Genomic DNA, 27,975 nt, shown 5'->3' on the forward strand with positions numbered 1-27,975 from the left:
TCTGTCTCACCAAGCAAATCTTGCCAGAGTTTCATAGTCACTGAGGCTCAAACTACATGTTAATCAAAGTTCTAAGACTCTCTCTCCCACCTCAGTTTTTCTTATGCTATAGCAGGCTGGGGTGGGTTGTGTCTGAGCACACAGATGTGCTGAGAAAGGGTACTTAAACCTTTCAACACTCCTGACATTTCCAAGCTAAAAATGACCCTCACGAAGATATTTGTTTCAAGAGAAAGTTATGGAAAAGATTTATCTGCATCTTCTTCTTTCACATGCATATACTCTCTCTCTCTCTCTCTCTCTCTCTCTCTCTCTCTCTCACACACACACACACACACACACACACACACACACAAATCCTTTGAGCCTCAAGAACCTTCTAATTTTCCCAACACCACTTGAATGCAGTTTCACATAACAACAGCAGTGTGAGACTCTACCTCACTGGGCAACCTTCAGGTACACAGACTTTAATTCCAGGGCTGCCAAAAATATCTCCAAAAGGATATAATTTACTTCTGTATAAGAGCTATGATATACTTTAACTTAAATTCAAATTTTAACATTGCATGAACCCATCTGTGGGATCCCTCTTTATTAGATGCACCTGAGGAAATAATTGTAGTTGTCTAGACAATGAGCAAAATATGGAGGCTGAGGTTTGCTTTTTATAATTCAGCGGAAGATAAGCAGGGTTTCCAGGCTCATTAAGAGAGACTAACCCAAAATGAATATATCTCCCAATCAAATTTTGGTGGTACTGGGAGATGGTGCTAAATGTTTCGGGAATGGATGGTTAAAGTTTCGGTTGTGTTTTCTTTAAGGTTTTTTTTCTTTCTTTTTTTTACTTGCATATATGCAAGCTGGTAAACTTTCATTTTGCTTTCTTTTGTCCTTTTAAGAAGTAAGCCAAGCCAAGATTACATGGTCACAGAATACTGTTGCGATGAGGCAGTCTGGCCCATATTTGTATAGAAAAGCCAGCCTGTCTGCCAAGGTTTTCTCACCAAAACATCACTTGCCTTGGGGGCTGGTGTGGGTTGGCTTTCTTCTTAAGAGGGAGATGAAGAGGAAAAAGAAAGAAAGCCCTTGCCACCTTGTAAAATGTAAATAAAAATACCCCACATCTAAAATCGTGGAGACTGTTGTACTCCCCTCAGAAAGTTACAGAAGTTCTGTCCCCCTTTCATCATCTTTGGGAAGACTTTGGGTTCAGGCTTTAGTTAGGATAGCTATGTGGGGGTATCCAAGTACAATGGCAGCACACCTATGAATATTAGTTTTCTGGGGCAAGCCAAAGGCTATCACCCTTGCACTCTGCTTATGGTAGAGATTATTTTGCTGACAGATTGCTGGCCTACAGAGACTTGATCCAATAAGACAATTCTTATGTTCCTGAACATATACAGAAAACATATATGCCAGAAAGAGCCTGCATTGCACGGAGAGGTTGGAGAGTCAAGTGTCCCTCCCTGCAATTTGCTGAGAAAATAAACAATCTCTTGTGATTGACACTCCATTCTCACAGATTTCTGCACGTGTTCCATCACTAATTTGCTCTGTGCTGAACAGAAACTCTTAACTGCTTTTTATTTTTTAAAAAAATACAGCTTGTACTTCTGATATAATTAACTTTTAAAAGGAAAAAAAAGGAAAAGAAAACCCAACACAGCAAGATATAAACAGCTGTGTGAAGATGCTATGCTAAGTGTTTGTTGCTGCAAGTGTGTGCGCAGCATGCGGCAAGGCTGTGTTAAGCACTGAGGAGCAGCTTGATTTGCTGCAGCAGGATCCATTGCCAAATGAACAGCCCCAGAGCAACAGCTGGAACAGATACAGACACAAATTGCTTTTTGCTTTGCCACCTGTTGCAAGCTGCGCTTAACCCATGCAGAGCACGAGGCATGCAAGTATTGCTTGAAATTTGACGGGGTTTTTTTTTTTTTTTACCTGGATTTCATACTAGGATTTAAATGAACAGAGAAAGAGAGAGAGGAAGAAAAAAAACAAATACAATTTTGTTTATTATTTGCACTTATAACATTTATAACAAACCAAATTCTTATAATGATACAGACTGTTCAGTCTGCCTAATATTCAGGCCACTTTCTTTAAAATATACACCCATGGCTTTTAACAAACCCCCACTGCCCTTCCGTAAGACTTGCATGCTGGGAAGCACTTGACCCAGAAATCCTCAGAGTGTTTCAAAAATTAACCAACTGACCACCACCTTTCTCTGCAGCCCCGCACAATGTCTGTAAATAGCATAAATTCTAACCAAGAAAGTCAAGTATGTTAGGCTGGAGGGGCTTCCACCAACCTTAAGCCCACCCCTAATTCCTGGACTACCTTCTCTATAGAGGGGGAAGACACCTAGACCTGCTGGTGAAGGGAAGAGGACAGGGCACAGAGAAGATCCCTCACTGAGGGTAAGGCATTAAGAGCGGCTTGTTGTAAATCCAGCAGTAGCTGATGGGCTCTCTCACTTTTCAGGCCTGCAATATCAGATGGCAGTTTTGACCATCACTTGCGTGAGGCCACTGCACCCTAGGATCCTTTGGGAGAGAGCAAACGTTGCCAGCAATCGTTGGGTCCTTCTGGATTGAAGGAAATAGCTAGTTGGGGAGGTCCATGGAAAATCTTCCATCATCTTTAGGCTGCACCCTCCTTCAATACAGTGGTACACTTCAGGTTACAGACTCCGCTAACCCGGAAGTAGTACCTCAGGTTAAGAACTTTACCTCAGGATGAGAACAGAAATCGCGCACCAGCAGCGGGAGGCCCCATTAGCTAAAGTGGTACCTCAGGTTAAGAATGGTTTCAGGTTAAGAATAGACCTCCGGAATGAATTAAGCTCATAACCAGAGGTACCACTGTATCATTCTCCTTGATCAAAGGGCTGGATCACCTTTCCTATACGGAAAAGCTGAAACATTTGGGAGTTTCGGAAAGAAGAGGAATAATTGGGACATAACACAGGTATGTAAAATGATGGAGAAAGAGTGGCTTGAGGGAAATTTTCTTCTCATAATACTAGAACTCAGGGCCACCCAACAAAACTGATTGTTAGAGTGTTCAGGGCTGATAAAAGTTCTTCACACAATGCACAAGTAACTTATGGAATTCAGTTGCACATTATGTGGTGGAGGCTGGTAGCTTAAATAGCTTTAAAAAGGAATTTGTGGAAAATGGGTCTCTCAAAGGACATTAACCACAATAGCCAAATGGAACTTCCTTGTCCTACTTGTGAGTTTCCAGATGTGTCTGGATGGCCACTGGATGCTTTGGTGACACAGCTGTAATTTATGTGGCACAGCTCTTATGTTAGGGTTTATACATGACACACAAAATAAGGTCATTTATGTTGAGCTGCAGCTCAATTCCTGATTTCTAAAAAATGACCTGTGACCTGAACAGCTAACAAGCAAATTTTAAAACAACAATAACAGTGCAATAGTGGCGGTTTGGCTCTGTAGCAGCCCAGTAGCTTATCTAGATCTCTCTGCCTATGCAATGACTTCATCATTGTTATTCTTTCATGGAAACTGAACTGATATAGGTGAATGGGTTTGCCTGTGTTGCACAGTATCGGCACTTTGTACCAGAGATATTTTTTCCATTGCAGAAATGTTTCTGTAAACTTTGATAAAGGTTCCAGAGTTTGTTTCAAAACAGAAAACACTGATTACACTCCAGCACCTTATCAACTCATTTAGCATTAACGAAGACAGGAAAGCATATGGAAAATACTATATGCATAATAAAATTTATAGGAAGTTTTTAAGCTGAGCAAGAAATTCTGTCTTGAGTTCATATGTGATTAAACAGAAAATGAAAACAGATACTAGGGCAGTGGGGACGGAGCAACATGTCGTGCCTCAACCACATTTCTTTAAACTTGGCTACTGCTTCATCCGTGCAAATTGAGCCTGGGATGATAGGGCCTGGAGCAGATAAGTTATGGGCAGGTGCAGACACTATACAATTTTTTCCTACCAGCTGTTTCTCTACCAGTCCCCATATAATGCATTTTTGTATGTTATTTTCAGTAATATATGCACCTGTATGCACATTTTGTCCTAGGTATAAGCATTTTTGTATGCATTAGTTGGCTGGGGAAGCCCCCTGCAAAATTCAGATAAAAGTGAATTTCAGCGGTTGGCTGTCTTTTTGGTTCGTGTATTGTTTCAGAATAGGGTGTGTGGCATAAGTATCTTTTTTGTGTGCAATCCTTTCATGAATCATTAAGAAAAAGTTTAGAGAACAATTGATGTTCCTGAATTCCTTTAGTTGACTATGTGCTAAGTGCCATTACCTTAGGTTTCGTCTCAGTGTTGGCAATCCACCAAAATAGATGGGCTCATCGGCCTTCAAGTTGAGGCCAAAGTGCTTCCCTGTAGCAATTGTTGTGATGATCTCTTCCTGGTTGGAGTCTATGTCTACAATTGATACATTAGCTGAGAAAATATAAGAAGAAAAATTAAATAGGGCTTTGAGCTACAGAAGAATTTTCAAATGTTTATAACTACTTCTTCCATTCCTGAGCAAACACACTTGGCCATACCCTCTTTTCAATTAAGAGAGGGAAAAGTATGACCAGGTACATTCTGATTATACCAGTGATTGGTTTTTGAATAGCCTTTTCTAGCTGAATGGCACATAACTGCTTGCTAGGAGGAAGAAAAGAGAAACCACTAAGGGTGAAAAAGCAGAACACGGTTGTTGAAGAAGAACAACAAAAAAGCAAGCATGGAAATAAAAAATGCAATGGGGGAGGGAGGGAATGGATGTGTCAGACCCCCCAAAAAGTTCAGAATTATTAAAACAAACAGTTCATAGGGAGAGATTCCCCCCGCACCCTTAGATATAGTGCCAAGCTTAATTATCCCTATTTTATCATGTTGACTGTTTGGGAAAAGATTTCTGAGAATGTACAAACTGGAATATCCATCAAAACCAAAACAGCAATAAAATATGTAATACCACCAATGTGATTAGGATTTTATCCTAGTCGCTTTGCTTAAACGGGTTGTGACCATTCCACGACTGCAGAGTATTTATTTTGGCAGGGACAAAACTGCAAAAGTTTATCTTGGTGAACATACACAGAGAAGTTTCTAGATTCCAGGGTTCAGCAAGACAGCATGAACCAACTGGAGCCAAAGATTGTTTCAGCTCAGCTTTCTTATTTCAAACAGAGATGTATGAAATTCTTATAGGCTTGATTAAACGTCCTATAGATATTTTGCCTTTGGAAATATTCTCATTCCTTTTTGTTTTGTTTTTTAAGTTGAATTCGGCAGCAACATTAGCAGTCATGTAAATTAAAGTTGCCTGTCATTTATGGGGAGTCTTTTTCTCCTTGCAGTACAAAGGGCTGTGACAATGTGCTAAAAGGGCCCATTGTGTATCGTAGACAGATATACTGTGCCATCAGTATTTTAACTCTCCACATTTTGAAAGCAATTTGATAGATTTAAGTTATGAAAGGCACCATGAAGTACAAAACCCAATTTACATTCTAACAAAAATAGTGCAGGTTTGTTTTATGAACTCTGAACAACATCAGGGCACTGCATGAAAAAAACATTTTTCACTCAGATGCATTTTAGAGTGTAATTTAGGTAGCTGTAAGGCAGAATTATGCCTGAAAAATTAAGCTACCATTTTCAAAAGAAAATCATAAGAGACCTGTTTGACACTGCAATCAGTCACAGCTAACCTGAGCCATCTGTAATTTAAGCAAAAGAAGTTGCTAAATCACTTTCTTTTACAACTTTCTAAACCCAGCAATTTTGTACATCATCTTCTCCATGATTAGATAGTTAGCTGTGCTGGATAAGATAATTAGGACGTTTATGATGTTATCACTGCAGGAACTCACCTTGTTTTAGAATTCTTGACAAGGTGAATGATTTCCATTTCCCGTCATTGTGGTTCTGGTTGCCAACAACAGAAGCTGTTCCTGAACCGAGATCATAACTGACTTTAATGCGCCCATCACTGAGCTCTATGCTCATGAAATCTTTCTGTTAATGAGAAGCATCAGAAACTTTATTTAGGATGCAGTCCTATGTCCAGTTTTTTGAAAGTAAGCCCCACTGACTTCAATGAGACTTACTTCTGAGTAAACATGTAGTCTGATGATTGCACTGTGAGATTTTGAAAGACAGGTGATTTTCTGATGAAAGTAATCTCAAATAGTGACTAGCCCCCCTTCCCAACAATATCTAAGATTATTTTTCTGCCATTTCTTAATAGAGGTTTAGTTCACAGACGGCATCATAGGTGAAGTTAATTTGTTGCCGCCTCAGTTCCTAAGAAGGTAAATGAATAAAGTGGAAATATGTTGCTCTTTAATTTCCAACCAGGCAGTAAATTATTGTGAACGGCAAGGTGGAGTCGCTTGCATTCATCACTGCAACACAGATCGTGATAACATTAAAAAATGATCTGAAAAATAATAAATAACCTCCGACTCAAGTCTCCAAATTAATATCCTTCTTACAGGATTTTGTGGCAGAAAGAAAGAAAAAAGCTGAAAAAGACCAGTGTGCCTTCATATTTAGGTGTCTCTTTGTATCACTGCCACAGCATTCCATGGGCTGCTTGCCTGTTTTTGCAAACACTACCACCCTCTGCGTATGTGTTGCTGGTAATGTCCACATTTGGTAAATATCAATATTCTGACAACCCCATAACAAGTAAATGCTAGTGATCACACTTTAAGTGACTGACTGCATTTGCCAGTGCATATTGGAGTTTCAGACATTCGCAAATATCTCTAGAACTGTCAAAGTTCTCATTATATTTGCCAATAACTGACACATTTCAGACATGCAGTATAATCTATACAGAACTTCTTGCCATCTGTTTATTACAGCTGGTTCCATTTCTAAGGGAAGAACTAGGACAATGACAAGTTAGTTTGCAGTTAAAATCCCTATAATTAGATTATCACCTAATGGATACATCCCTATGGGAATGTTTCCTTTATCACCTGAGAACATGTTACAGTTCTCTACGGGAACTGGGAGGTCTGTGTAGACTTCATATATCTAATATCTAGCCACCCCTCTCTGTACTAATGTCTAGGCCTGATCAGCTGTGATTCTGAAGGAGTTTCATAGTTCTGTTGACAGCAGCAATGTCAAGTGAAACTCTGTGGGAGTGCAGCTTATAGTCTTGTTCCAGCAGTAAGTTCCAGTTGACTAGAACGGGCCTTTGTTTTGAGTAGGCATCCCAAAACTCGGACCTCCAGCTGTTTGGGGACTACAATTCCCGTCATCCCTGACCACTGGTCCTGTTAGCTAGGGATGTTGGGAGTTGTAGTCCCAAAACAGCTGGAGGGCTGAGTTTGGGGGTGCCTGGTTTTGAGCTAATCCTACCACCCCAAAAATTATATTGGTGCACAAGGCAACTCATGTGCAAGGGCTGATTATTTCAAATGAGGATGCAGGTGCACTGGCTATGCATTTCTACGCATGATCTGTTCTATACAGACATATTAATTAGGCAGCCCAGGCATGAGTTTAAGCCAGAGGTGAGAAATCCATCTCTCCCCAGACACTGTTGGACTCCAGTTCTCATCAGTCCCAGCCAGGACAGGCACGAACAGGGTTGATGGTAAATTGAAGTCCAGAAGCACCTGGAGGGTCACAGGTTCCTTAACTCTGATGTTAGATATGTCTACATGCACCCAGAAGATGAGAACATTTATACAATTTACTTGAGACTGAGATCTCAAGTAGCTTCCACAGTGCAGAGAAGGAGAAGTAGTTGAGGCACTGGAAGTGTACACTGACCTCCCAATCTCTGTAATGTTCTTGTAATGTCTGTGCATGGTGGGAATACGTAAGGAATAAGGATCTACCAAGCCTGGGAACCTGTGGCCCTCCAGATGTTGTTGAACTCTAACGTCCATCAACCACTGCCCGCATGTCCAATGGACAGGGTTGATTGGAGTTATAGTCTAGCAACATCTGGAGGACCACGGGTTTCCCCATCCTGCCCTATGCAAATCTATTAGTATGCAGACATTGCACCCACACATGGAGAAGGATGTCTACTTAAAAATATATGTCCCACTTTCCTTTCCTTTACACCCAAGGAAGCTAACAAATAACCAGATACAAAAGTAATTGTTAACAAAAGCAAAAGCATTCTGGTGAAATGTTTTTGATGCCATGTTATGCCTAACTCTAATAGATAACAGGTAAAACCCAATAGCCATTATTGAGGAGTCTTTTGCCATACAACTTAATTTTTTTAAACAAATTATAAATTCTAAGAATAATCATTGTAATGATCTGCACAGAGCTCTGTGCAAAGCATTATACAAGCTGCTGAGTTATGTTCTTGCAAATCACACAATTGACTATAAATGGCCTCACAGAAGTCATTAAACCCAGTGTCTTCACTTAAGTGACATTCATCACGAGTGTAAAAGCATGCATGTTAATCTCTTTACAAGGAACTGTGTAATTCATAATGTTAATGAAAGAAGCCAAGAAACATTTAGGCTAGCTTTACCAAGTCTATTGTAGCAAGGTACATCAGAAGAGCAGTGGAAGAAAATGTCTTGAACTTGAACATGACCATGGAGATATTTGGGTTCCATCTTATTGGACGGCTCACCAAAGCATAACCTTCTCCATCAAACTGAACAGTTCCTTCACCATCTGCCACCTGTGGGCTGAGGAGGAAAGGGAAACTTTCAAAATCTAAATCAGAACTTCCAGAACTGCTTTACATAGAAGCAACCATGAAAAAGCATTAGTAGGGGCTGGCAACTATTTCACATAGACAAACCTTCTCAAAGCTGAAATGTTTTGTGCAGCTGCTGCAGCAGGTAGATGCACCACTCTTCAAGTCATGAGCAGTGAGATCACCGCGGCATTCTTTAGAGATTAGCTGCACATTTAAGTTCCCCGTGAGGAACTCAGTTGCGCAGCTGGGTCTCAGCCTGTTCCACAGCAGACATCACGTATGTAGGGCAAGTGGGCATTGCATGGGGGAAAGAATCCCACAGGCCAAATTGGACCTGTGCTGGGTCAAATCTGGCCCACACGCTGGAGGTTCCCAATCCCCACTATGTGTTTTCAAATCAATACTTTATGAAGAAGAAAACAAGAGGAAGGAATTAGTCCTGTGTTATATGCAAACTCTACAGTTATCTTGTTTAGCATGTTGACCAGTCAATCAGACAAGGATTGGATATGCATGAGCAGACATTCACGAGCTTGGTTCCCTATGCCAAAAAATCAAATTAGGGTGGCTTCAAAATGTCATTTCCTATATGAAAATGGCAATATGAACCAGCTGTAATATATTTAGAGGTGATATTTAGAGGACCTTAATAGGTTTAGCTTTTTAAAAGATATATCTTTAGCTTCCAACATCCATGCCTCATTTATAGTTGATATGCACAGATTTGTATCCATGAAGCATATGTGGTTATTCATTTCTGTCTAGTAAATTGCATTTGTTATACAGAAACGGTTGAAGAGAAGCATGAAAACACAGGGGAGAGTTTATTTAGGCAACTTGGTATTTAACAGAATTATGACTTTTTTTTTGTTCAGGTAACCTGCACATTAATAGCAATAACATTGACAATATACAGCAAAATCTTACCTGACAGCACACCCTTTACACTCTCCTTCAATGTCTCTGAAATTCCATAGTCCTATTGGTTTGCTGTCTAAATAAGTCTCTCCCATACAGCCGGTGAAAGTAGTAACTCGTACAGCTTCAGATTTCTGGAAACAAAAAGCATCCAGACTGAGTTCTGAGCTCCTGGTTAATGGACAATGGTATTATGAATACATGGCCACTGGTTTATTTGGCAGATAGCATTTGCTTGTTCGAAAGTCCCCAAGTACTTTTTAGTCTTCAACTGATGTGGAAAAGTGGTTGAAATGGACCCAATCCTTTGTGTCCAGGGATATACACTAATGCAAAAACAAGAAGCACTAGTTTGCTGAAAGAGGTCAGCTCTGTGGCTTCACATACTAGGATGTTAAACGGTGATGAAAGGAAGTGAGAGCAGGCTGATCTACAGTCTTCCCCCAAAGCCATTCTAAGTGGATCTCACTATGGAGGCTGCTCTCCTTGTTGGTAAGCTGTGGACTGGCATATCTGCCTCCTTCATCGCTTCATGGTTTCCCGGTCATTATAAAGTGTGCTCACAGCTGAAGTTGGAATATCAAACAGTCTCCTTTTGAACTCATTTAATAGTTGATGAAAGTCTGATACTTTGCTATACATCTGGTGGTTGTAAAAAACCTTCATTGTCATAAATGAAGTTTCCATGAGATGGATCCTGGAGAATAGCCACACACTGCTCATTACACCCTTTTCTTCCTAGTGATAGTTGTTATTCATGTCCAACTCAAACAAGCAGCTATGTGTTACCTGCTTGATTCAAGCCATGTGAAAGTTTCTCCAAGGGGAAAGCCATTTAGACAAGGGGTAGGGAACCTTTTTCAGTCAAGGACCACATTCTCTCACTGGCAACCTTGTAGGGGCCATATGCCAGTGATGTGCAGGGCCAGGGGGGGAAAGTGGGTGGAACAAGTTTGACTCTTAACATTGTACAGTAGGCCACATTCCATCCATACAAAAAATAGAGGTTTCTGCACACATCTCTCCATCCTCCATACAGGCAATCCAAAGGCATTATCATCATTCAAGAACACATTCCTGCCAGGCCAAAACACATGAGAAGGGCATGGATCAGGGCTGTGAGGGGTGTGGCCTGGTGAGAATCCCAAGGGCCAGATAGAGGGGCCTGGGAGGTAGCACCCAGTCTCTGTGCCTGAGATTCTCTACTGCTTCTAAGCTCGGAGAATCCCAAAGCTCTTCCATACTATACGAGCAGATCCATTAGGTGATTTCTGCAAAGATAATGCTGCCAGTAGCAGATGATGTGGTTGGCTGGTGCTGCCCACTTCACCTCTGGCTGGTTCTGCTGCTGTTGCTTACCAGGAGGTAGATGGGGAGAGGGGGTGGCGTGGTTAGCAAGGTGCAAATACTCTGGCAGAGCCAAGCTAGCATTCCGACCAGTGCCTTTGCATTGCGCCGATTTTACCACTGCCTTGTCCTTCTCCCTCTCCTTCCTGGTAAGCAGCAGCAACACAATTGACCAGCGGTCAGGTGAGTGGTGTAGTCCCATCACACCATCTGGTGAATGCTGCCTTAGACTGTCCGAAAGAGAGGCTGGGAACTTAACTAGGATTCACTGTTTAGCAGTCAGAGTAGACTCTTGACAAAGTTAAATTAATAAGTTGGGCGTGATTTATTACTATTATTATTATAATTATTATTCACAAGCCAGAAATATTAACATTTAAATTCCCCCAAAAAATACTTGGCTAAGGTCATATGGACTGCTTTTAGCGTATTTGTTTCAAGAGGAACTTGTCCTTTTCTAAAGTATCCAATCTTCTTTTATGTTTCACTTCATCAATGTGAGCTAGTTTCAATTCCAGATATTTAGCAATCTGAGACACACAAGCACCTGCTACTTTTCATGAAGCAATTATGATTATTAAAAATATTAATGTGTGAGCATATGGAGAAGAGCAACTTGACTTTCAAAGAGAGGCATGACTTGAAAGTGTAACAACATGGGCGATCTGTTCCAAGGTCATTGTGAATATTTTAATTGGCACATTTGAGAACTTCATGATGAGTAGGCACTGCATTCTACTGGAGTCAAACTGAAAAAGCACATTGGAAAGGGGGGTGCAAGTCGAAAGAGGGAAGAAAAATAGATTTTATTTTTTTTAAATCCTAAAACGGGGAATTGGCAAGTACCACCTTACTATGGTTGCCAGAACTGCACTGTATCTTTTGGGAGTTGGCAGCTTCTTCTGCCCATTTGTCTCATGGACTATTTTTCTTTTAGTTGCAATGAACATTAACTCCAGGTGTGCCACACAGCAGATGACAGGACAGGGGGGCAATGAGAGACAGAAGCCATGGCTGCCTCATCTCCTTTTGCGTCAGGAAACTTAAAGGTACAGTGCAGATTTTTGTTTAAGAAGGTTTTTCCTTGAAGTAGAACCCCGTAATTGTGGAAGCTCAATTTTATAACTGTTTTTGCTTCAATGGCTTTATTCTGTGAGACAGTTTATAAATTTATTTATTAAAATAAACAATAAAATAAAACGTTGCACAAAAAATTATACGATTTGCTAGATCAGGTACCGAAATAACTCTTTAACTTTGCTAGAATGTAGTTCAGACACAGAAATAAGTAATTCTTTAAAGTATTTTTTTCAGACTGATTGACAGTATCTTGATCTCACTACATTGTCATTGTTTTTCAGTCTGACTGACAGACTGGATGCAGAGCTGCTTGGAAGATACCTGCATAGCCTGTCAAACATCTTTCCAAACTTGTCATTCCAGCCGAGTGCTTGTGCAAAGCATCCAACATCACCCACTTATAATCTTAGATTTCACTTCAGAGCCGACTGCCAGGATATAGGTGCATGAGTGTGTGTAAGCTCTGACCTTATGCCATATGAACCCATAATGAATGAAAAATGTGCTTGCATTGCCTCTTCGTGCCATATACCCCAATATAAAAGGAATCTGAAAGCTAATACTGAAATCCTTCACTCAGTTATAAGCACTTTAGTCCCAGATTTAATGGAATAGTGATTGTGACCCCTTTTAAAACACTGCAGGCCTTTTGTGTTCTATAAAACTATATCCAGTGTTCTTCAGTAAAGCTGGAAAAGGATTTGATATTGATCTGGATTGCTAGAAAGCATTACATAGAGCAACGTGCCCCATTAATATTGTCACCTTTATATTGATAAAATACATAGACTGTCACCTATTTCCACAACCACCCTTCTGCAAATGATCTGAAATACCCAGAATGCTTACTGGATTAGCCAATATAAGCAACATTGCAGCATACTGCAGATAGAGACCAACAACTCATGGTGCAATCCCATGTATATCAACATGGAAATAAGACCTAGTAGATGCAGCAGGACTCATTTCTGAGTAGGCATGCATTGGATGCAATGATAAATAAGAACAGTGTTAATAATGCAGCACCTGATGCCTCAAATATAAATAGCCTTATCCCGAGCTCTTCTATGCAGCCTGCTAAGAGCTACTGAACATGGAAGGGTGCTTCATTCATTTGACTAAGATTGCCATCATTGCTCAATCTAAAAGAAAGTAAATCAAAGGATGGTAACAGGATTAAATTGGACTAGTGAAGTAACAACCCATTACCTTTATTTTGCCAGTTAGGCCTCCAACAAACAGCATGGCATTTGCATCCACATCCAGAATTGTGTAACCAGGTGGAGAAATTGCACTGAAAATGCTTGGTACAATGGTGGCTTTAGGACCTTCCAATGCCTGTACGGAAATGGTGCCATTTCTTCCAGTCCTTCATGGGGGGGGGGGGGGAAAGAGAGACATGGGAACCATTGATCAATGAATTCATAGGTTCATTAAAAGTCCTGAGTCAGTAAAGAAATTTACACATACAAAAGAACATTTTGTGAATTTCTATACACAACTTTTAGTCTATGAGGAGACATTGTGGGTCACAGCATAACTGACTAGCTGTTGATCTCATGAAGGAGATCAGCCAGTGGGCCACTCTATTGATTAGGCCTCATCAAAGCTGCCTGACTAAAGGTGTCCTTGGTAATAGTTCATTATTGGGTGAAGCCATGAATGGTGCTGCCCTCACAAACAAACAAACAAACAAACAAACAAACGTTCCAAAGGGCCACAACAGTATTTGGGGACTAGTGATGCCAGACCCTCACACAGTCTCACTGCTGCTTCCAGAAAGCCACCCCCCCCCATCTTATGCATATGGAACGGAAGGTTCCTTAGCAATAAACATTAAGCCCATGACTTTTTGTGAACTATTGTGTCTGTAAAACCCCAAACAAATCTCTGCTATTTTAAAAGGAAGTAACCAGAATAAAGATGTATCTCAGGTTTATTCAAATGGAACAAATGAAAGATTAAGCTCTCAATTAAAAACTTTTATTAAAAACTGAAAACCTTCCATTGATTTTAAAGAAAATGAAACACAACAATCCTTTAATGCATTAATTTATTCCACGGAGATTGATTATTTCATGCATCAATTATATCCTTCCATTTATGGAGCAGAAACATTTATCAAAGTTTTTTTTTCTCTGCAAGTGCCAGGCCTTTAAATTCCAATTCATTTTGCCTCAACATGCTGATAGTCTGAACAAGATATGCATGGCATTCCCTGGTGAATATTATCTAGAAAATAACATAAATTGCACTGTCATGCAAATTACTGGCAAAAGCGTTAAACTATTCTAATGGTGCCTACTGTATAATTAGACTGTAAAATGAAATGTATTACTAAACATATAATTACAATGTCGTATAACATACTTAACGAATCATGAATAAGCATTAGTATATTTCATAGAGGTGGCTAGTTAATTGGTATAGACATCTAACTAGTACTGTGCTTGGAATTCCTGTCTGCTATAACTTCTAAGAATAATAAAATGTCCCCATAAAACTTGGGTTCCACACTTCTGTTTCAAAATTAATCTATCACAGTGTGATATTAAAAGAAAATAAGGTCAGAATTATATACTATATATGCTGCAATTACTGCATTATATAATCTTCTGTGATAGATTATGTCCCATCATGTTCATGCCCACTGCTGTCACAATCTTTTGGGGGAGAGGGGCCAGAAAGATTTAGGGGAGGGTAAGGTTCAAAGGCCTGATCTTGGATGTGGTCATGATTAAACTACATAAAAACTTGTGCATTCTTAAGAGTCTTAGTCGGGTTTGCATTACATTTTATAATAACGATGCTCCTGACAAAGAATGCATGCGGCATGAACCATTACACAAGACAACAGTATCTAGACATTATAAAAGCCAAGGCAATGTTGATTCATGTATCAACAGAAAGTTACTGGCCATCAATTCAGAAAAAAACCTACCTAAATAATTTAGTACTTTTTAACCCACAGGAAGTGATAAACTATGGCCGAAGCCCTCGGGGAAGAAGAAGTTGTGGTAGTAGTACCACTGATGGTAGTACCACTGCTGAAAACGTCCTGCTTCTAACCAGGAAAGATTTAATCTCAGGAGCAAATGAAATTGAAGCATGGCATCTTCATTTTATATCATAATACAAAGGGGGAGTGTGTGTGATGAGATGTGTATGGAAAAAGCGAGTACTTGCCTTGATGCTTCAATTCGGTACCAAAATCCATCGTCAATTGTCAGATCTGGGTATTCAACCCGTCCAACACCGGATCCCACATCCCACAGGAAATCCACTTTGCCTTTACGCATTTCGATGGCCAAAAAGTCCGTCTACAAAAAAGACGTTTCGTTTTTTTTAAAAAATCAACATAATTAGAGAAATAATAGCAAAGCTACTTGAGAGCAGAGACAGTAACAAAAAGGCAAGGCAAGTGAGAGAATTAGTAAAATCATGAAAATAAGAAAGATGTGAGTAGAGGACAATGAGCCACCATCACTTGAGGTGGAATAATCTCTCAAAATCCTTAATTTTCCTTTTGGAGATTTACTTCTTATCACGAAGTTTTTGTGAATTACTCTAATTATAGCATAAACATGTATTTTTCCTCTTCATGGGCTTAATATTGGCTTATTTGAACATATAGCGAAAATAATAGCCACAACCTATCAGTGCAGACATACTCAGGACTAAGCATGTTCTACATCGATAGCAAATACTATTATAATATAATAGTAATATACTAATATAACAGTAAATACTAATATATTTACTGCTGTTAGCCACTCTGAGCCTGGCTCTGGCTGGGGAGGGCGGGATATAAATAAAATTTTATTATAATAATAATAATACTAATATAACAGTAATTACTATTGATGAGATGCAAATTAGTGCATTTGTACAGAAAAAGGCCAGGAAAGCATCTGATAAATAAGCATTCAAATTATGTTTCCCTTTCTTTTCTTGGGTGTCTTATTTTATTTCCTTGTGCCATGTTTTTTTATATTCATTACAGTGGTGGCCTCAAAAACTGTGTCCTGGGCCTCTCTGGACCTCTGTGGGGGCCTGACTATCTGTTACAATGCTGGCCATGATGATTTCCTATGAAAAAGGGGCTGGGCGGGTCATCTAAAGTGCTGCATGGAACAGGGGATTGCTGAATCCTTTTCTTCTTATGCTTCCTTCCCAATCAGTCTTTCGCCAGCCATCTTTTTCCTGGCTGATAGAAAAAATAATAATTGCAATATAACTTTACTTTTTTGATTCAGCTTTTATAACCTTAGGCTGCATAAGTCTTATGCACACTTATCTGGGAGTAAATCCCACTGAACTCGGTAGGAATTGCTTTTGAGTAGATATGTATAGAATTGCATTCTTAAGGTTGTTCTCATCAAGCAGCTTACTTTTTCTTACCAGGAGGGTGATGGGTGAGATGTGGAGGCTGGTGCAGTGCAAATGAACCAGCAGAGACCATCTGATCCTCCTGCAGGTGAATTTGCATCACAGTGACCTCACTGCCTTGGCCCCTCCCATTCCCCCGTAAGCAATAATCAGAGAATAGTGACTGAGCCCTACACAGTGAGCTTTTTCTGCCACAATCCCAACGTACATCAACGAGCTGTGTAATTTATAAATCTGTTTCGCATGGTTAAAAGACAGTCCTTTTGATCTTTGCTTGCCTTATGGCGAATTACAATTATTTAGTTAACCTTAGTTTCCCTGCCCTTCCCCTGTGCCTTTATTTACATTGACATTTGCTACAGGTGTACAGATCAGACTAAAATTTCCCCAAAGGAAAACGAATGCAGACTTACAAATCTGTTACTTCCAAGGTAAAAAAGCAGATTGTCGGCCACTGTTGTCTTTACATTGAGAATGACAGTGTTGTAGCTTCCTTTCTTTATCTCTGGTTTGTATGTACGGATGCAGTTGCCTCCAGAAGCCACAGATACTTTAATCTTCAATGGAAAGAGAAGAAAGAAAAGTTGGGAGGTGGGGAATCAGGAGAGAGAACTCAGGTTATACAGCTCATTACCGCCAGTGTAACAGTTAGGTATCCACAAATACATGCAGCGGACTCATTTTCGTCACTTTTCAATCATATGCTCCCTTGAAATTTAAACTGATGGAATAAATTGCAATCTACTTCCTAAAAACTGGGTTTGGATCACAGGTCATGTACTGGCAATTATTTTGCAGTAAGAATTAACTAGGATATGTGACCATGAACAAGGGTCAGCTATGACAACATAGCTATTGAATATATTCAGAAAGGGTTGCTAATGAACCCACAAGGGTAACAATGAATACAGCCTATGTGGGATGTGTGGTCTATATGCTGCCTTATTTTGAATGCATTCTTCTCTCCTGTGTTCTGTTTGCATTACAGAAGACTTTCATGCATTTTAGTTCTACTGTCAGTTGCTAGTTCCATCTCAGAGGATCTCTTGCAGCTCTTAAAACTAATTATCTAATATTCATTAAGAGTTCACTTGGTGCTTACAATATTATTGCCATGGCATTTATGTGAGTATAATAAAAGACTCAATAAAGTCCTGGACCATTTGCTTTACTGAGCTTATGGAATCTTGTTACCAAAACAAATAAGAATGTAAACAATTCTATTTTGTTTTTCAAGTTTATGAAATAGAAATACATTTTGGCGATGGCAGAAATTAGTATCATATCCATATTTGTGGAAAATTAGGCAAGTGTGTTTTCCTTACCCATTTCAAATTTTTTTTTATAAAAAAATGATGATTATGGGATCGTGAAAACAGCTGCCATTTTTCCTGTGTGTCCTCTTCTCAACTTTAATATGACTATGTGGCTGTGTAACTGTGTACATGAGGGATGGAGAACCTGGCTCAGATGTTGTTGGGACTCGAAATCCCATCAGCCAAAACCAGCATAGCTAATGGTCAGGTATGATGGGAGCTGTATTTCAGCAACATCTGGAGGGCCACATGATGAGAGTGTATAAACAAGCCTCCTTTTGTGGCATGTGTGAACTAGCCACAGGATTCTATATTAGGTACAAAAAAGAAGTAAGAAAGCAAGGAGATGTCCAATGTGGGACCATTTAATAATAATAATAATAATAATAATAATAATAATAATAATAATAATAATAATAATTTATTATTTGTACCTCGCCCATCTGGCTGGGCTTCCCCAGCCACTCTGGGCGGCTTCCAAAAAAATATTAAAATACTATAATATATCAAACATTAAAAGCTTCCCTAAACAAGGCTGCCTTCAGATGTCTTCTAAAAGTCTGGTAGTTGTTTTTCTCTTTGACATATGGTGGGAGGGTGTTCTACAGGGTGGGTGCCACTACCGAGAAGGCCCTCTGCCTGGTTCCCTGTAACTTGGCTTCTCGCAGTGAGGGAACCGCCAGAAGGCCCTCGGTGCTGGACCTCAGTAGAACGATGGGGGTGGAGACGCTCCTTCAGATATACTGGACCAAGGCCATTTAGGGCTTTAAAGGTCAGCACCAACACTTTGAATTGTGCTCGAAAACGTGCTGGGAGCCAATGTAGGTCTTTCAAGACCTGGTTAGGTAAAACTGTAATATATTATATTTCTTTATTTGTTTTTTACATTGAGGTTAAGTCTCTTTCATTCTGGGCAGTGCTATATGAATTTGCCACAGCCTCACATACCTAAATGAATCATAATTGAGCCTTATTTTTGTCATATATTCTAGATAGTAATGAGATTTTTAAAGATGTTGTAGATGTCACACGTAGTTGTATTCAAAATTCACTAGATGATGTGTTTTAAAACTTTTGGCATGACTAAAATGCCACTGACATTGAATTGCTGAACCACCACATCATTTTGGACTTTCCAACCACACAGTGAGGAATAGTTGGAATGCCTCCTCAGGGAAATGATAAACGTTATGAAAATAGCTTTAAAACCTAGGCATGAAAATTATTTCAAGAGGTGGAAGAAATAATCGCCTCTATTTGCATTAAGAATCATTTATATATAGAAGGTGCTGTTTTATCAGCATTATACTACATACATTTATTTTTGTATTTCTCCTGCAGGCAGCATGATGCTTTGACTTGAATTAAACAGGAGCTGGCTAAACATTCATCTCTAAGGATTTTCTTTACAGATTCTTGTGGGTCATATGGCAAATAAGTTTAGCGTTACCAGCTGATCCCAGAGTTTAAAATGTAATTACACTGGGAAGACAGATTCAGGACTCAGTAATGAGGCTAGAAAATGATGCTCTTAACCCGAGGACACAAGGTGAAGAAAATCAGGAAAATGGGAAAGCAACCCAATTTAATATTCTTGGTGGTTCTGCAAAGATGCTGTCAGGTTCCATATATAGCAGCAATGCCTGCTTGATAAGAAAATTTCTACGTCTTGCCGTAATGGGGCCTCTTGGTTTTGTTAGGATGATTAATGAAAACACTTGAGCAATATATTCATCATACAACATTATTATAATACATGATTTTATTGATTAGTATTTGTCATTAAATATAAAATACACATCATTTCCAACTTTGCTGACTGTTCATGCTCAATGCCCTGATCAAGTGTGCATTCAAAAGTTATAATATGCTTGCTGCACATCAACAGATACTCTCGGGTTGATGACCGTAATCCCAGCACCTCTACACAACAAGCACACATACTTCTGTGTGAACAAGGCCTAAACCACTCCATTACTGGGAAAAGGTCCATGCATCCAATGGGGAATGTTTGGTCTCGATGTCCATCTGTAATTACAGCACTACTTTTTTACCAATGTGACATCAGAGTGGCTTAACCACAGTGACTGTGACAGAGTGATGCTCCAAAGGAAGCGGAACAATGAGCTTCAGTCTAATGACAGACCAGGTAGATACCACATTTAATCATGTGAACATGAGCCATGAGGAGAAGGCAGTTGTTTGAGTTTCTGGTTGTTGTGTTGTAAGATCCCATTATGGACGATTGATACAGATACTGAAAAACTTAAGGGCTTGATTCAACAGAGCAGCTAACAGGAACCAGTGCTGAGAGTTCTGCTAGTACAAGGGGACTTGACCCTCTCCTCTAGTCACATGCCCTCATGCCCCCCCATGTCGCCTCTGGATCATCCAAAGAACCCCCCAGAACAGAATGTGGAAAGGGGAGCTTGCACTGATGGAACAATCTCCTTAATGCAATGTTGAATTCCACCCTTAAAGTTGCAGACTCCCTTCAAGACCAAGTGAACATTTACTGGTTATGTCATGGTGATTGCCTCCCCTACTTGGGCATGATGAAACCTCTTTTATTACTACAATGTAGGGTTGGGCAAGTGCAACCAGATAGGAGGTCTGCTGTCAATTCAGATTCAAACCACCCCACTCCTCCTGCAGCTAGAGGGATGCTAGTGGGTTACACAAACATTATGTGTGGTTCCTTCATTCCTGTTTTACCAATATGACTAGGAAATGGCTCCTACATTGCTAACCCTTAGATTACCAATTCTCAAGCAAGCTGAAGCACAACATGAGTCCACCCAGTTTTTGTGAGCTTTGTTACCAGCATCGTTATTTTCAGCCCTCCTTATCCCTTCTGAGATCTCTGCATGAATGAAATAAGATAGTTAAAGAAATAGAATAAGCTATTAGAAAGGCTTACGGAATTGGCTTGCTTCCTGGCTTGATTTATCAGTTCTTTAATCTGAGAGATGTTTTTCCCTAGGTTATCTTGAAGTTGCTTGATTGGTTTGAGTTTATCCATCAGTCGATCTGCTTCCTCTTCCAGGTTTTTAACAGTGTCTTCTGCATCAGCAACTTCATGTAAAAAACACACAACCAGAAACAGTGTGAGAAATTGGTTACAAACACCATGAGTTTGAGAACACTTGAGAACACTCTGGGCCAGTTTGAATATAACAATCCTATTTTATATAAACTGTGGATTTTTTAAATTTTTACTTTTTAAAAAAAATCTTTATTTTTATTGGGGATGGAACTTGTTTGTTATAAACTGTGGATGATTAATCCAGGAATGAGTGTTGTGCAAATGCACACACCCTTCATGTGCCAGCCAAGGTTTGTATCATGATTGTTTTAAACAAACTTATTTCATTTTGTGTGTAATTGGAAACTGAGGCTTAATCTTGGACTCTTGGTGTGGTTTCATATTGTCACTTGCAGTCCATGATTAACCCATAAAAGCAATGTAAAGTAGCTACAATGAAGGTGTACATGCTAATTTTCAGATAAATAAATCATGCTTTATTCATTTGGGATCTAAGTGTTTGAAAAGCCCAGAAAAATATATATACTGATAACATTTTTTTAAAAGATGCCAAATAATTGCAACAATAATTTTAGAGCTTGATTGGCAAAATAGGTGCAAAGGAGAAATATTCAAAAGAGTGCTTTGGGTCTGAAGTTACAGGGTTGCTTTTTGTGGTTTGTTTTTTTGAGGTTAACTGAGATCCTGTGGCATAGAAAGGTTAGAGCTCAGAGGTCACAGTATGGACAGCTCAGGGTTCCAGAGTTTGCCTTTAGTCTTGCTTTAATGGAAGCATTTTGTACTAAAATGGTAGCTCATTAGTTTTCATTAGTTAGGAAACAAATTAGCACTCATTAGTTACATAGTCATAAATTAGAAGAAGAAAATAATTGTCTAACTCCAAATATGAGGACCCATGTCTCAGGACTTTTCATATTTGTTAAATCTGGTAAAGGTTGGTAGCCCACACTTATTTTTTCCACTAGCTCTGAATATTATAAAGTGTAAACCACATGATCACCCCCAGTCACTCAGGATTCCAGCTAACATGGAAGCGTAGAGATCTGCAAGCATAGTCTTTCCTGCTTAGATGCCCATATTGCATGGGGAGTGAGACCAATAGTCTTTTCTATGTGCTGAACCCTCTTTGTGTGTTTAATGTGTAAAGGGATTTTTTGTTTGTTTTGTTTTGTTTTGTGTGTGTTTTGCAATATATATATATATATATATATATGGTAAAGGGACCCCTGACTATTAGGTCCAGTCGTGGCTGACTCTGGGGTTGCGGCGCTCATCTGCTTTATTGGCCGAGGGAGCCGGCGTTCAGATTCCGGGTCATGTGGCCAGCATGACTAAGCCGCTTCTGGCGAACCAGAGCAGCACATGGAAACGCCGTTTACCTTCCTGTCGGAGCGGTACCTATTTATCTACTTGTACTTTGACATGCTTTCGAACTGCTAGGTGGGCAGGAGCAGGGACCGAGCAACGGGAGCTCACCCCATCGCGGGGATTCGAACCGTGACCTTCTGATCAGCAAGTCCTAGGCTCTGTGGTTTAACCCACAGCGCCACCCGCGTCCTATATATATATATATATATATATATATATATATATATATGCATGTATGTATTATAAAACTTATAACAATTACCGGGTTCTAGTTACATAATACAATCACCACAAAAAAATTACATTGAATTTGTAGTGTCATTACAAGCATTTTCTTAATTTGTCTGTGGATTAACCATCAATGTGAAGGGAATTTATGAGCACTGGTTTGCTCGATGAGACCAAGATGTCTCTGGAAGTCTGCAGACAGAATATAATGACAATAGCAATCTGCTGTGGCTTCTCTTCAGGTATCTGGTTTTCAGAGGTACAGAAGGAAGTTTCATTCATCTGTCATGGACACTGACTGACACATTCCACATGAATTTGTCTAATCCTTTCAAAATGGAACAGTCAGTGGCTTTCATTGTGACCCAAGAGCCTACTGTCCACGTATTTCTGGTTCCTTGCTAGGGATGGTGGGGCCGGTCAATTCTGGTTCCCTCAGTTTCTCATTCTTACAATCTTAAGTTCAGTTCTCCAGGGTTCTGAAGCTATTTCCCTTCAATTCTTCATGAAAATTCTTCAGCACTTTAGTCTGAATTTCTGCTAATGAACACATTTTTGTCTGCAGTTCTGAATAATGTACAGCTTTGCAAATATTTTTTTCTAGTGTGTACTTTATATGCTATTTCTGCTAAATATTCATTTTCATACACATTTTCCTCAATATATACATTTTGTAAACAAAGATTGGAGAAGTGATCCACAAAATTTTCATGTGAACTTTGAAGGATGGCTGTGTTTTGGTTCTTATATTGTACACAGGTAAGTGTGAATTTGAGAAATTAAATGTAAACTGAATTTAGTTTCTACCCTATACCTAGTCCAATGACATCGATTTCTATACCATCAGACCTCCATTTCAGGTCCATAAAGAAACACTAAGTTCACTGTCAGCTTCTTTGTAGAGCTGGTTGCAGTATGTTTTTGCACACTCATCTTCAAGATACAATAGATGAAAAAAAGCAAGTGAAAAATGACAGAAGTAACAAGTTTTCAGAATCTGACTTCTTGGAACATGCAGAGCATCTGAAGGAGAACTGCACCTTCCAGGAGTCTTGACTCCGTATGACCTTTCAATAAAATGACAACTTTTGCCTCCTGCCATTCTTTGCTCAATTTCTCTCTTATGGCTTTAAGACGCTAAGTATGGGCTCGTAGCACCAGAACTGGTTGTGAGGTGTGTCCCTTTCCTGGTATGAATAACAGTGTTAGTGTCAACGTTGGAACATTGACTAGGCTAAATAGTAAGGCGTTATAGCGCAGCAACTTGCATAGGTACCATGCAAGTGTATTTGAGAAAATGAATGAAGCATATGGGCACAGCGGAAAGGGAAAGGCTAGAAAGAATAATAAAATTAGAACCTTATACGTACTGATTTCTGCAGACAAGTTTTGGAGATTTTAAAAAAAGAAGAAGAAAGAAAACTTGTAAGACAGTAAGTTCGAAACAACAAACAACACCACAATAAAATGGATTACTGAACAGAAAACTGGAGGAATTCACAGCTTAGCACGCAGTGTACTGCAGATTTGGCAGAAGTGGAGAATGTTCTCCAGTTTCAGGCGCTCACATTAGGTCCTCTAGATATATTGCCACCGGAGAACAATCAACAGAGTAAATGTAAGTGTACTTCATGTACACTTCATAGCTTCAATGAAGCTACTGCATAGCTCAATGCAGATGAAGCATTTCCAGTCTCACAAGTCCCGCCCCCTTCCTCTCCCATTTCATTTCATTATGGCACCTTTTGTCCTCCTCCTCCTTGTCTTGCCTTTCCTGTTCAAATCTCACCTTTTCCTTTTCATTACTTTACAAGGCAATCCTAATCATGTCTAACCAGAATAAGTCTTACTGAATTCAGTGGGGCTCAGTTCCAAGCAAATGGAATTAAGATGGCAGCTGAAGGTCTGTACCGAGCTGAGTGCTAATGATAGTTTTAATTTAACTTGGTGGGGTTATAAATTCTTGTCTAGTGTGGTGTAGGTGGCACAGATTTAATGTTCACTGTAGGTAGCGCTGGAAAGAGGAGTGAATTTGTGTAGGAAAAGTGAGGAGGAGGAAGGACAGCCATGAGAATCTGAGGAGCATTCCTGTTCTAATATAACTACACTTAGAAAGACATACACTGAGATAAAGCAAAATACGTAGTTATCTACAGTTAGCTACATCTTTAAATACACACTTAAACGTGAATTTTCATATGGATTTCCCTCCTAAATTGCACATTAATGGAGACGTGGAACAGAATGAACTTATCCATAAATATATGCAAAATTGGCATGGACTAGAGATAGATTGAACTGTCTATTCCTAGATTTTTTGCATTTTCAAATGCAGAACTGAGACTTTATGGAAGGAATATAGGACAGAGTTCATGTACATAATACCTCACAAGGTATGTGATTTAAACACGTCTAAGTTCTTCCACTGTGAATATTTAAGGACCTTCAATGGAAATGACTATTCGTTTTCTGTGTCATTGCAATGCTAGAGGTCACTCAACTGTGCTAGAGACGTTCTTGCTCAATTCTCCTACCATGCAACACAGGGCTACTCTGTGAATATAATAACTAAGGGATCAGCATAAAATATACTCTTAACACAGCTATATTACCCAAGAGGCTATATTACATTTCCTACAACCAAAAGACAGCTTTATTAAATTCTCTCATGCTTCCCCCCTTTAAAGGTTAGCTCATTGACCAAGCTGACATGTTCATACTACGAAAGCTTGTCGTTATTTCTACTGTACTAGAAATGATCTTTCAAGGACTTCTTTGTTTTTTAAATGCAGCGCTAGAGTTCTTAATCTTAATGGAGATGTTTTAAGAACCAAGAGAATGGATCCTAGAAATCCTACTGCCAATTATGTGCTATGTAAACCTTCCCTAACCTGCTGCTTTCTAGAGGCCTATAACTTCCATTACTCCCTGCCAGAATGCCTGCGCTTGCTGAGGCTGATGAGAGTTGATGTCCAAAACATCTGGAGGGCACCAAGTTGGGAAAGGTTGTGCTATTTGAAAAATAACAACAGCAACTAGATATGGAGAAACAAATTGACTATTGTTGGGAAGGTGTTATAAAAATAAAATAAACAAACAGCACCATCAATTAATCTGTGCTTTTCCATTGATAATTAATAAGCATGTAAAGGCAGACACTATTCTGTGTGTGTCCAATTGATGTGTGTCCTTTTGGACCAGGAAGAGGGCAGGACAGAGGCAGGCTTATGCATGCTCCGCCATGTGCGCAGGCCAGGAATGGAACCCCCATGAAAAGTGGTTGCCGTCTGTAATAACAGCACTTGAACTTATATGATTTAAATCATATACAGAGTTAGGGAGGGGAAGGAAGCCTTTCCTAGCTACAGAAGCATATGAACAAACAACAGTGGGTATGAAAAAACAAGCTCTTACTGTTTTTGGTGGGATCTTTCACCACAGCATTTGTCTTGGCTGCATCCTCAGCCAGTTTTCTGTAGTTGTCTTTTAAGCCAAGGAGATTTTCATTGAGATCTCTGATTCTAGCCAGAACGTCATTCGCAGTATCATTTGCTTGCTTGGCTTTGTCTTTGACGGCTTGTACCTTGGCTGCTGTGTCTGTAAATGGGAGGTAGGTGGGCATGAGAGACTTGTACGTATTGTATGCACAGACGTGCTCTATCACTGACGCAAGGCCATTTCCCTTGACGTAGTTAAGAAGGGCAAAATCCTTGGTTAGATATGGAAACCTAAACAATTAAAAATAGAGTTCTTTTCTCACCTAATGTAAAGGAGCATGCCATATATTAGCCAGATCCTACTATCATGCAACCTGCATGTGATTTCTCACCAAACTTCAGTGATATCCTGTCAGTAAATGTTGCCATCAGATATCACTAGCAATGTCCTAGCTAAATATCTTGTGAAGGGAAAAACTGTCTGTGGAATGGAGCCCTGTGTTATCAGTTTTTGTGAAATGAGAGCACTGTCAAAGCCTATTAACTGAACTACCATGGTACCTATATGAATTATGTCTGAAATCTAAACTTACATATTATACAAATTTGGACATACAATTTTCACAGGAGCCAGCTTCTGAGCATGATTTCATAGTCCCCCCCCCCCCCCAAACCCTGTCACCTGCACTGGCAAAGGAAAGAGCACAGATGCTTGTGAGCTAGTTTAATTAGATCACAACTTTGTTAAATCAGAAAAGTCTGTGATCCAGTATTTTTTGGCACACTGAGGATACCATGCCGAGTGTTATACTGTACCACAGAGAATTGTTCTTTCCAGTAGGAAGTATGGCAACATACCTATGAAGCCATGCCAGTTTGCCCCATATGGATAGATACTGGCAGCAGATCTTGGCTTCTGTTTATTATCTTTTGAATGCAAAGAGTCTCAGTCAATTTCAGTTCCCTTCATTTATGGATTTGTGATATTTCTCTGGAAATTTTGAGTTTTGCCTAACTAGACAGAGCGTTTACTCTTTGACAGTTTGCTAGTCTCTGCACTGTATTGCTACGGTAATAGGAAGGAGAGGTACTTTGGGGAAACGAGCTAGAAGAAAACGGTGGATTAGCAGTATGGACTCAGCTAGACTGGTAAAGAAAAAGTGATTTATATGAGTTGTATATACAATATAATATTGTGCCACCAGATGGCGATGTGAAGTCCCATTTTTCTCTACCTGTTTTCCCTGTTTAAATTTACAATGCTTTAAACTGAAACGCTTCTTTGATTTGTCTAGATCCAGCCTATATTGTCTTTCATTCCTTGGAAGAAGAAGAAAATTAACTTCCAGAACTGGCCTTCTAAGAATGACAAGAAAGTGACAGCTCCTGCAAGGCGAAGGGTGGGGGGGGGGGAGAATGCCAAGTATTCCTTCGTCTGTGGCAGACAGAACACCAGCATCCTCAAACATGCTCACAGGCAGGAGGGCACATAGCGAAAAGTATAATATACATACATCCCTTGTCAAAAAATAGAGATCAGAAAAATATTTCAGTCAACTCTGTGAATACTTCGGCACTACTTACTAGGGCCTAGTCTTGCCTGTGAACTGTGAGAGATGGATGACGAGCAATGGAGCACCCTTGTGTAGAGATGGTGGGAAGAGTGTTCACACCTGTATTGCCTAGACGATGGTCCTTGTCATCTGATGCTGTGCTGTGAAGTTGGGCAATGAGGCCACCACAGCATAGCATGGGAAGACAAAACAAAACAAAAACCCTCTTTGTGTGTTCCTTTACCCAAATAATTAGCAACATGTATTTATTTTATTTAATACAGTTATATACTGCTTGTCATCCGAGGATCACAGGGCGCTTTACAGTATAAAAGCAGAAAAACAAACATAATAACAAACCAAACAATCACCCCACCCCCAAGAGAAGAAAGGGACGGAGTGTGCATAAGCACCCCTCCCCACCCCTGTTAAAAAGCTACAGCCTGTTGTGTGGAGTCTACTGTGTTCATGCAGGCTTCCAATGTATTTTAGACCCCTGATCTTCCAGGGTTCTAACACACCAACATGAGAAAGCCTTGCTGAATCAGGCCAAAGGCCCATCTTAAACCCAGAATCTTGTT

The 27,975-nt window shown here is 39.7% G+C and overlaps 1 protein-coding gene and 1 long non-coding RNA gene across 7 annotated transcripts in view; one reads left to right on the forward strand and one right to left on the reverse strand.

Annotated features, from left to right (window-relative positions):
- LOC114594134 (uncharacterized) overlaps nt 1-13,439 on the forward strand; it is a 62,121-nt gene extending 48,682 nt beyond the window's left edge. The window contains exons 2-3 of the long non-coding RNA XR_003705888.2: nt 11,915-12,026; nt 12,339-13,439. This is a non-coding gene — a long non-coding RNA (uncharacterized LOC114594134). The remainder of the gene's footprint in view (nt 1-11,914; nt 12,027-12,338) is intronic.
- LAMA2 (laminin subunit alpha 2) overlaps nt 1-27,975 on the reverse strand; it is a 365,889-nt gene that overhangs the window by 32,828 nt on the left and 305,086 nt on the right. For all 6 annotated transcript variants that reach the window (XM_077926009.1, XM_077926008.1, XM_077926013.1 and 3 more), the window contains 9 exons: nt 25,819-26,001; nt 20,683-20,837; nt 16,860-17,003; nt 15,244-15,377; nt 13,267-13,426; nt 9,640-9,764; nt 8,536-8,698; nt 5,888-6,032; nt 4,319-4,460 (listed from right to left, as the gene is read on the reverse strand). In XM_077926009.1, the coding sequence (XP_077782135.1) occupies nt 4,319-4,460; nt 5,888-6,032; nt 8,536-8,698; nt 9,640-9,764; nt 13,267-13,426; nt 15,244-15,377; nt 16,860-17,003; nt 20,683-20,837; nt 25,819-26,001 (1,351 nt within the window). The remainder of the gene's footprint in view (nt 1-4,318; nt 4,461-5,887; nt 6,033-8,535; nt 8,699-9,639; nt 9,765-13,266; nt 13,427-15,243; nt 15,378-16,859; nt 17,004-20,682; nt 20,838-25,818; nt 26,002-27,975) is intronic.

Source organism: Podarcis muralis, chromosome 3 (genome assembly GCF_964188315.1).
Source record: "Podarcis muralis chromosome 3, rPodMur119.hap1.1, whole genome shotgun sequence".
Lineage (NCBI taxonomy): Eukaryota > Metazoa > Chordata > Lepidosauria > Squamata > Lacertidae > Podarcis > Podarcis muralis.